Source organism: Vicia villosa, linkage group LG1 (genome assembly GCF_029867415.1).
Source record: "Vicia villosa cultivar HV-30 ecotype Madison, WI linkage group LG1, Vvil1.0, whole genome shotgun sequence".
Taxonomy (NCBI): Eukaryota; Viridiplantae; Streptophyta; class Magnoliopsida; order Fabales; family Fabaceae; genus Vicia; species Vicia villosa.
The window spans coordinates 35,904,544-35,916,312 of record NC_081180.1 but is presented as its reverse complement, the minus strand read 5'-3'; the positions used below and the strand labels follow the sequence as shown (position 1 = coordinate 35,916,312).

Below are 11,769 nucleotides of genomic sequence, written 5' to 3'. Positions count from 1 at the left end.
AAAAGTTCATTTAAAATGAAAAAGTTCTTCCTCGCTTCCTTTTCCTTTCCTTCTAAACTTCCCTATCCAAATAAATATTATTTCAGCATCAGTATGGTTGATTCCATTTATGAAATACTATTTTTGCAAGTCTTTCTATGAAAAAACACAAGTTTACAACAGTAATTTGTGTAATGGGCACTGAACTACTAAATGCTAAAGGTAGTTTCACTCCAACTAGTTTGTAACTGAAGTCTAGATACCAACCGAGTTTGTTTGCAAATAGGCATAACTACTCATCTATTTTGTCATGTAAAATAAAAACACGAAACACCAAATCCTGCATCACTGATATATTTAGCACTTTAGTGGATTATTTCCTTCTATTCATGAATAAAATACAGATAAGTTGGATATTGATGCTCTGAATTCACATTTTTTTGTATCAAAGTTCTGAATCCTATAAGACCATATAATACAAAAGTCAGTGTCAAACTGATAAGACTCGCCTGAGCAAATACAGCATTTATATCAGGTGACAAAAATAGGATTACTTAGCTCACATTTTAACACCGGGAGGAGATTAAGAACAGACTCCAAATTTCACAATTATTCAACTAGAAGCTAAATCCGCAATACAAGATGCAATTCTCAAATTCATATAGTACATGGCACACAAAATCTCCCAAAAGAATTGGACAAAAAATCCTTACATGATAGTATTTGATCTATATAAGGTGTTACCAGTCAAATAATTTATTGAGGACCTGAGGTTGTGATGTAAAAATTACTGATCTAACGCCTGATACATGCTCTGCATAATCATTTGCTTTCAGCATCATACAAATCCGTTCTGGGTATTGCTATTAAGGAGAAACATGATAAGAAAATATAGATTGACTAAAAAACAAGTCGATGGACTCATGAATTTGGCCAATTACAAGGTCAAAATTCTGAGTTAGCAACTTACAATTTATGAAATTTATTTCTTGTTATAGAACTCGGAAAGGAAATATAGATATAAATTTGACAAGACTAGACAACATGTGAGTGGGAAATGAAATGCTTTCTACGTGTATATCTAGCCATTTATTAGTTATTGTATTCTACAGTTTGTTACCTTTCAAAATCCAAAAATTAATGAAGAATGAGCATCTTTTAGTATCACTCTGGCTTGCATATGCCCTAATTACTGTCATAACTCATTTAGGGTTAGTTGTGGCAATGATAATTTCAACATTCATAAACTGATCTTGAACTCCAACTACTTCTGTCTACATAAATAATATCATGACTTTGACTTCAAGTAAAGGGCAATGTATGAGTAATGCATAAAAGTGAAAATGCCAAACTAACCACTTTATTTGTCCATCATTGGTTGGAGTATTCCCTTTTTACAATACTAATGGACTAGTTAGCAGTCCTGAATATCAAAATCCTTAACACCCTAACTGATCTTAACCCTTCAACTAACTCCTCTAAAGAATAATTATAGCATTATAACCGTAATGAATGAAGATTAATTGAAACTGGAAACAACCGTATCGAAAATCAATAAACATCAGTCATTGTTAGTAATATCTAGTAAACAACAACAACAACCAAGCCTTATCCCACTAAGTGGGGTTTGTGATATCTAGTTAACATATAAAATTATTTTGTGAAGGAATTCAAAGAAAGATACATAAGCTGTGATTCTAAGCCCCTTCTTAACAACCAACTTTAGACTAAAGTTAATGCTTCATTGAATATAGTGAATCCAGTTTAACATCAGAAAAACTACTCCCCACACCAGAATTTTAGTACCTGATCAGTTTGCACTTATTTCTTGACTTTATTTCCTGTATTCATTTTCGATTACAAAAGTACTACCTGGCTTTCCCTTTGTTTTCCATTTTCAAAGTTTAGTATGACAAACTGTAAAATATTATTCTGTTTTTTGTTCATCATGTGCTACAAGAAAACTTTGAAAACAAGAAACAAAGTGACAAGATAAATGCAAAATAAAAGTAGAAAATATTTTCTCAGAACAAATGGGCCTTTAGGTGTCTCAAAAATATTATGGGATGGGTGCTCCTACTTTTGGTGCCTAGCATTGACACTGACCAAATAAGATGAGGTCAGATCAGAGCCCTATCATGTTATTTCCCCTTTCACTGTCTACTCGCAAAAACCAACAAAGCAAAAGTTAACAAGTATAACATGTCCAACCTCTAGTAGGCTCAGAGAAGCAATTCAAACTCTAGTTAGTAAACAAAAAACAGCCACTCAAAATCCCAAAATGCAAAAGATTAGGGTAAGACCTAATTGGATTAACTTATTAGAGCGGCATGAGCACTACCTGTAAGACTGTTAAGAGAGGTTACGAAAACAATTTATGATAGTTTTTAGATTATGAACATAAGCTCTCTAATATAGCTATGAAAATTGTTTATAAATTCTATAAAAAACAGTTTGACTTTATAGCTTAAACATAAACACTTGTATGATAACCGCATATGCTATAAACACTTCATTGAGTCATTCAATTTAGTGCATTTACACAATCAAACAATGTTAGAATCATTTAAACTAAAATACTATGCCCCCCAAACTATCCTCAAATCTACAAACATATTTCGAAATCCTACAAAAAAAAAAAAAACTCTAAATATCAGTTTCTATACTCTATTCAATAATCTCAAGCATGCAATGACCAAAATCAAGTTACACTAACATCACAACATCTTCAGCAAAACTAAACTACCAAGAAAAGCACATGCAAAATTCTTATGCAACCATACTATACCATTGAATCATAGAAATATCACAATCAAATAGAATTTACAGAAAAAGGATACACCAGATAGCCTCCATGAACAAAAGCCCCAACCAACACAGCAGTAAACAAACGATCTCTCAAAACAGGTTTACTCCGCAGCGACAAACGAACTGAAATTATAAATATAAAAAAATAAAAACAGAAATCAATTAATGAATGAATAAACAATAAATATTTGAATGAAAGGGTATAAAAATGAAGAAACAAACTTAGAGGAAGAACAGGGGCATATATGAGAGGCAAAAGGAACTTGATAGGAGCTCCATTGTTCTTCTTTCTTATAACAGGTTCTCTGTAGCAGTTAAGAAAGAGAAAACGTGAAAAAGTTAATCATAGAGATGAATAAGAAAAATGAACAATTGATGAATGGAAGAGCAAATATTACTGGTTGAAAGGATCGAACGGCGACGACGACGACGACTGCGGCGGCGGCGCCATGGGTTTGGTGTGATCGAGATCGAGATCGAGATCGAGAGTTGTTGATGCGAGGTGGTTTTTCCCGATACAATGAAAAACAGCGGTGGCTTTCTTCTCTCTTTGTAAAAAAATAACTAAAATATTATTGATGAATCTATATTATACTATTAGATTTTAAAAATGAATTAAATAAAAATATTTTTATAAATGAGAAAAATAATTAAAAAGAAATAGATTACTCTTTTATTTGATAGCACCATAAATAATAGTAGTGGTACTCAGTCAATTTCTTACATGCATATGCCTAAAATTCATTCTAACTCTAATATGATTACTTGTAATAAGGTAGAATTGATTATACTTTATATTTAGGGAGAATATAGAAATTGAATGATCTAGAAAGGGGTTGAGTATCAAAATTATATTCAATTAAAGATAGTTGAGATTTTGTAAAACATATGATCGGATGAATATCGATTAAGAGATTTAATAATTGATTATTATGATTGCAGAGTTGATAATTGATTAATTTTAATGGACTAATAATTATGTCATGTAAAAAAACTCTTATAAATGATTAAAATGAGTCTCTAACCCATTAGCTAGCCATCAGAACATTTTTTGTTGATTTAACAAAATAAGAGAGGCTTTCCGATCATTTGAGTGTGTGTGGGGGGATTTGCCTTAGTAAAATCAAGAGCTAGTCTTATACCTTTACAGACACAGATCACTCGACACAGACACGATGAACTTTCACACTTTCTCTCTTTCACAAATTTGAAGCTTTTGGTTCCTTGCTACATTATCTTTGACTTTAGCACTTCACTTGAATCTTGAATCTTCTCCTTGATGAGACTTGAGATAACTCTTCTTGATAAACACCTTCATCAGACACACAACTTGATTATAGGTCTTCACTAACTTCACTGAACACCATTTAACATTAGGTGTTGTCTTTCAAAGATGAGCTTTGATATCTTGATCTCCAAGAATCATAACTTGATCACCGCATCAAATGACGACTTCACCACATAGAATTTGTCATGTTAAAAACTTGATGGACTTGATCAACACTTTTGATGAAGACGTCATAGAGTGTTGTCATCACCAAAAACAAATAGATTGTTGCATGTGTCATACATGTAAACACATAGACCCACATTCTTCCCATTTTTTATGATGCAACTTATCTTCCAAGGAGATGGACAAAACAAGAAAATAAAGGTGATAGATTAAAGTGTACCCTACTTCCCTTGAGAGTATACTTATCTCCCTTTGGTATTATAAAAAATGTGGGAAAACGGTAAACATATATGGCAGGAATTTAAGCACATAGATCACCAAAGCATGCTTAAGCATTAAAAAACTATCAAAAAATACTTCATTAATTAAAAAAGAAAATTCAAGTACAAAAGGAAAACAATATAACAGGCAACTAACAAGCAAAAGGGTGAAAACTACTCTGAGTCCTCATCATCAGTGAACAACCTTAGTGGCACTTGAATATGAGCAAGCTTCCTAGCCAGATAGGTGATCTTTTGGATGTCCCTTTTCTGCTCGTTTAGAATGTCTTTGATGAGAGCATTGGATGAAAAAGACTAAGGGATATCAAAATCAAAATCTTCCAGATTTGAAGGGATTGCTTGATGGGATGCTTGTTGATGAGCTTGACGCCATTGAAATGGTCTTCTAGCTCCAAGAGACTTTTGAGATTGCACTCTTTCATTGATCTCAACTCTAATTAGGCCTACCGCGACATTTCCTATTCCTACGGAGTTATCCACGGATTCCTCATCCTCAACATTAAAGTAAAAAATGCTCCAAGACTTTTGATACTAAGTGATCATATAGTACCCACGTTGGTCCCTTTATTTTGATCTCCATCATGTGATGGATCACTACACTGACCTAGTTTGTCTCATTTTTGTTGGCCAATGACCAGATCATGACCACGTCAGCTTTAGACAATTGTCCCAAATTGTGTTTTCTAGGGAGAGGGTGTGGTTTACCTCATAGTGAATTAGTTTAATATTTAAGATCACACTGGCCACAAGAAAAGGTAATAGAATGTAAGAGGTCGGATCATGCAGTAAGTGTTGAAAGAGTATTGTGGTGTACTTTTCGTTTATATCGTATCCACAGGGATTATTGCGATATCACCGCCGTTCTATAGCCTATTTTGTCGTGAGTTAATGTTACTTTAAGTTTGGGTTTGCAAAAGATCATTCAACACTTTTAGTAGCAAAGAGTAAAGTAATGAAAGTTCTAAGTTAAAGAAAATGTATCAAGATTCAATTTTATCGACCTAAATTTGTATGTTTCCTTATAAATATATGCTTATGAACTTGCTAACGATCAATATAATTACGTATCGACACCTATATCGTCCGTGTCCGCAACGATATAGCTAGATTTACCGTATTGTTTAACCGACGATTTCTCCACCGTTTGAACAATACAAATAACGTTTTAAAAACCGATACTTAGTAAACATCAAACTCTAAATCCATGTCTGCAATTTATAGTTTGAAAGATGATGAGTTAGGTCTAGATACAAACATTGATGTCTCAAACATTTATACCAAAGAAAAAGCTTTAATAAACAAACTAAACCATCTATATTGATCATCACTTGTTCATACACATATATTCACAAGAAAAACATACAAAAGGCTAGGAAGATTACATCTTATCTTGATACAAAAGGGGTTTAGCTATCCATGAGAATGGTAGCTTGCTCAAGAAGTGAAGGATGAATATCAACAAGCATCAAAGGCGATTAATCGACGATCAAAGCTTCCAATCTTCAACTCTTAGTTTGCTACAGTGATTAGGGTTTATGAGCTCTTAAGAAAAATGTCAAGTCCCTTCCAAAAATCAGAATTACTCTTTATATAGTAAAACCATTTTCTGTCCAGGGCGCGTCGCGCCCTCCAGCGCGCTTCGCGCCAATACACTTAAGAAATTTAAACCGCCCATGCGCGTGACGCGCGCAACTCTCTGCTTTGAAGCTCCAAAATATCTTGCCCAGGGCGCGACGCGCCCACATCTCCGCGCGACGCGCGCTAACCTCTGCCCATCACTCTTCAATCAAGGCCAAAACAAGCTCCAAACTTCCCCAAAATTGGCTAAAACCTACAAAATCATAACTAAAACACATATTAACATAAAATGAAAGCTTAATATTATAAACTATAAATAATTATCTAAAACTTCAAGGAATTGTACGAATATCCGATAAAAACGGTCGAAAGGTGCCATTAATTAAACTAAATATAAACACAATTTGGCACCTAACAACTCTCCCCAACTTAAACTCTTGTTTGTCCTCAAACAAAACAATGATAAATTACCGGGAACACAAAATATCACAAATGAAACAACAAGGTAGAAACAAGAACAATTGAATGGTTCAAATTCCAAAAGTACACAAAGATCAATCCTTACCAGTTTTCATCAAAGTACCATGATAACAATGCTAATCCTATATACAAATTCTATGTCAGAAATTCCACAAAGCAAAAGAAGTTCAAGAATGAATCACACCTACATATTTCTCTACTGAGAGAACAAAAATGGAGGATCCTAACACTCACCAGACAATGACGCAAACATACCGAATTAATTATAAACTCATCTAAGCACAAGACATATAAAAAGTGTATAAGCATGAATCACTAAGGACTTTCGGGTTGTAGCTTGGCTTGGTTAACAAGGAAGTGTCATATCTCACGGCCATTGAATCGAAAGTGTCAAAACCTAAGAGAGCATTCAAATTCAATTTTCACAACCTAAACAACCAAGTTCACCACATTATTCATTACTTGCTCAAGGGTCACAAAATTCTTTTCATTCTTTCTTTTTTTTTTTTATTTCATATATTTTTTTTCTTTATTATATACATAAATATATATACCCCTTGAGCACTATCTTTTGATTTATCCTCACCAATGTACACCTTTATTTTATTCTCCCCAACTTGTATATTACCAAGACATCACTAAGAATGCTCCCTATTCTAAGGCAAAAAGGAATCAATCCTTACCATATCAAATGGAAACAGTTCAAGGTAGAAAGAAAAGAAAGTCATCAAGATTCTATCAAAAATCGGTATAGAGATCTATATACAACATAAGCTTAACCGATAAGAATCTTGGCAAACGGCTCAAAGTGGTTAGCAAAAACTCACACACTCACCGGGTAGGTTACATTTGGATTGGAAGTTTTTCTCATAGTGCAGAACAAAACGCCTTGATCACTTTCATGCTTAACACAATTTAATAATAATGCAAGATTAATCATAATAAAAACGAGTTAAAACGCACATTGCTGGTATCCAGCACAATTTATATATATACACAGTGGAAAGTCTCCTCACAACTACAGCTAGGCTAAAGTGATTCACAATTGAACTAATTTTATCCACAGAAATTAATGACAACTAATTTGTACAATTAAAAGCATCAGAATCAAAGGTACTTGATAAATAAAACGATAAAGGATGTACCTTGCGCGTACAGTTTTCAACTTATATCATCACCACTCAAATTGTGTTGCATCATCCAAATTCATCGTGGCAACAAAAATTCGTGTTCCAGCTAATTAATCATCAGGACAACTTATCAAAACCATTATTTCTAAAATATAAACACTAAAATAAAATAAAACTACTTAAAAATAAATAAATGCAAAAATAAAATAAACTGAACTTATATAAAATAAAAACCACACCAAACGATGTTAACTATCCATAGGCGTAAACTTAGCCTTTCAAAGTACCTCATCCAAAAGGATGGAACAAAATTATAAACATTAAAAACAAAGTAACTAAAAATTGTTCTAACATAAAACTAAAAACAATAAAAATAAAACAGTAAAACAAAACTACTCCTCATCAGAAGTATCCTCATCAGCATCAGCCATCCCCTCCTCAGGATCTGGCCTGCCCTCAGGCCATGAAGCATAAGCAGATAAATCATCCCTGGAACCAACAGGCTGCTGCAGAGAAAGCTGTCGGATAGAATCCTGCAAAAACATAAACGCTCTCTGATGCGCCATATGCATCTGATAGTTCCAATCACTTGCATCACCATACTGAGGACCAGCAGGCGGTGCAGCAGCAACCGGAACAGCTTGAGAAGCATCGGGAAGGTTAGATGTATTATCAGCAACACCAAAAGGACAACCTCCAGGCAAACAGTACCTGTTAGCAAAAATATCATCTATAACACCATCCATGGGAATCATACCACCAGGTGGAAACCGGACATCAGCCTTCCTGCACAAACCCATTATTAAACCAGGAAAAATCAACCTACATTTCACCCCATCTCCATGAAGAGTCCCATTCAGGGCGACTCTTTTCAGCTCGTTTGCCACAATCCTGGACACATCAATGTTATCACCATTCAAAATACCCTGAACCAAACCTGCCGTATCAATGGTGAGGGAGGAAGTGTGACTCCGTGGCCTAATGTTGTAAAGGACCACCGAAGTCACCAACTGAGCCTCCTCCGTCAACTGACTACGAGTAAAAGTCTTTGGCAGCCCAGCTTTAGTCAGAGTATAGGTGAAACCAGTCCTGCAAATCCTCTCCCTAATACTCTCCACGTCCCAGTTTCCTCTATTCAACCTGGGATGGTACTGGCACTCTTCTACCAAAGCAAGAGGGTTATCCAGAAAATCAAAAATAGCCTCTTTGCTAAAATCAATGGCCTTACCTCTCACCCATGTTTTAAACGGGTAAGCTTCAGTACCTGACCAACCGCTCGGAGGCAAGGCGTTTGCGTAGAATTCTCTGACAATTTCCACCTGATAGAATTTTGGTGGAGTGAACAACTTGTCCCAGCATGTTTCAGACAAAGCAGTCCACGCCCTTTGGAAGAGGCCGTGGTCAATAGGAACCACAGTTCGTTCACTCCACACAACTCGGCTTTCAAGCTCATGGTACCTCGCCTCTTGCTCCGGACCTAGAAACTTCGTCCGATCAAACCTGCCAGCTTGTGAGGAAGATCCCTCACCAGAACCAGTCTTCTTTCTCTTTAAAAAGGGTGCCATTCCTGCACAAATTCAAATCAAACCAAAACACACAAAAATTGAAACAAAGTTAGCATAACCTCTATTTTAATAGCCTACATCAATCACTCACATTCATCATCAACCACAAAACAGACCCTATACAAATTCACAGTATGGGTGGGCCCAAACAAAATTATTTTTTTTTCAAAAATAAACACAGCGCGCGACGCGCGAAGACTCGGCGCGACGCGCCCTCATCTCTTCCTGGAAGGGGTCCTTGAGTTCACATAGCGCGCGACGCGCGCTTATGGGTGCGACGCGCGCTACACCAGAAACAGCAGAAAAACTGCATTGTTTCAGCACGCCCAAAAATACCGGTAGATCGTTTCTGGCTCGACGACAACTCAAAAATCCCACCTGCACAAAGAACACAAATACAAGTGAATATATACAACTTGGGGTGCCTCCCAAGAGCGCTTTGTTTAACGTCGGTCGGCTCGACGGTCAAAGGCAATCAAGGATCGCCAAACGATAAAACGCAAGTTTCACGATTAAAATCGCTTCCTCGATAAACCTTCAACCTCTGACCATTTACTACTCACTCTTGGTTTGATTTTTGGTCCTCTATCACAATAGCCCCTTGGCTTCTCACTTCTTTGACCAAAAACGGTCCGGACCACTTCGACTTCAACTTTCCCGGAAAAAGTCTTAACCGGGAATTGAAGAGTAAAACTAATTGCCCTACCTTAAATTCCTTCATTCTAACCTTACTATCATGATAGAATTTGGTTTTTTCTTTGTAAATTGAATTAGACTTATAGGCATGCAATCTCATCTCTTCCAACTCATTTAATTGGATTTTTCTTCTCTCTCCACACAACTTGTGGTCAAAATTCAAAAGCTTCAAGCCCCAATATGCCTTATGCTCTAGTTCTACGGGAAGGTGACAACTTTTACCATACACCATTTGGAATGGTGTAAGACCGATCGGTGCTTTGAAAGCGGTCCGATACGCCCACAAGGTGTCATCTAACTTCATTGACCAATCCTTCCTAGAGCTAGACACAGTTTTCTCAAGAATTCTCTTAATTTCTCTATTGGTCCTCTCAACTTGCCCATTAGTTTGTGGATGATATGGAGTAGCTACCTTGTGTTTTACTCCATATTGCTCCAACACTTTTTCAAGCGGGGCATTACAGAAATGAGATCCACCATCACTAATTAACACTCTTGGCGAGCCAAACCGCGAAAATATATTTTTCTTCAAAAACTTTATCACGGTCTTACCATCCGCTTTGGGTGAAGCAATCGCTTCCACCCACTTAGACACGTAATCCACAGCTACCAAGATGTATTCATTTGACATAGAGGAAGGGAATGGTCCGACAAAGTCAATGCCCCAACAATCAAATACCTCTACTTCTACAATACTTTGGAGGGGCATTTCCTCTCTTTTCCCAATTCCACCAGTTCTTTGACAACTGTCGCATGAGGCAACATGGTGGTAAGCATCTTTGAACAAAGTAGGCCACCAAAATCCCGATTGAAGGACTTTTGTGGCCGTACGCAAACCATTGAAATGACCACCATAAGGCGAATTGTGGCAATGCCACAAAATGCTTTTTGTCTCCTCATCCGCGACACATCTTCTTAAAAGATTGTCACTACTCAACTTAAACAAGTGAGGGTCATCCCAAACACAAAAATTAGCATCGTTTAAAAACTTTTTTCTTTGATTCCAAGTTAGATCCTCCGGTATCCAGCCAAATGCTTTGTGATTAGCCATATCTGCGAACCAGGGTCTAACTTCTTGTACCATGTACAGTTTTTCATCGGGGAATTCTTCCCTCACTTCTTTTTCATTGTTTGTCACCTCGGTATTCACTAACCGAGACAAATGATCCGCAATCAAATTTTCTGTACCTTTCTTATCTTTCACTTCAAGATCAAATTCTTGAAGCAAAAGAATCCACCGAATAAGCCTCTGTTTTGAATCAGGCTTGGTGAGAAGATATTTGATTGCGGCATGATCAGTATAACACACCACTTTAGAACCAATGAGGTAAGAACGAAACTTTTCCAATGCAAATACAATTGCGAGCAATTCTTTTTCGGTAGTGGCATAGTTAACCTGTGCCTCATTTAAAACTTTGCTTGCATAATGTATAGCATGAAATTGTTTGTTCTTCCTTTGGCCTAAAACCGCACCAACCGCATAGTCACTCGCATCGCACATGAGTTCAAACTCAAGCGACCAATTAGGAGCGACAATTATGGGTGTGGTAGTCAAATTTGCTTTAAGTTCTAGGAAAGCTTTTAGACATGATTCATCAAAATTAAATTCCATACCTTTATTGAGCAAATTACTCAAAGGCTTTGCGACCTTGGAGAAATCCTTGATGAATCTTCTATAGAACCCAGCATGTCCCAAAAAGCTCCTTATGCCTTTCACATTCACCGGAGGGGGAAGCTTTTCAATAACTTCAATTTTTGCCGGATCGACCTCAAGCCCCTTTGAAGATACCTTGTGGCCA

General features: G+C 36.4%; 1 protein-coding gene across 1 annotated transcript; it reads right to left on the bottom strand.

Moving 5' to 3' along the window:
• Positions 1–562: 562 nt before the first annotated feature.
• Positions 563–3,357, bottom strand: LOC131634009 (uncharacterized). Its single transcript, XM_058904677.1, has 4 exons — positions 3,186–3,357; positions 3,010–3,092; positions 2,820–2,910; positions 563–832 (listed from the first exon to the last, which is right to left on the bottom strand). The coding sequence occupies exons 1-4, from the start codon at positions 3,236–3,238 to the stop codon at positions 802–804; spliced, it is 258 nt and encodes an 85-aa protein (XP_058760660.1). The 5' UTR covers positions 3,239–3,357; the 3' UTR covers positions 563–801.
• Positions 3,358–11,769: the final 8,412 nt, after the last annotated feature.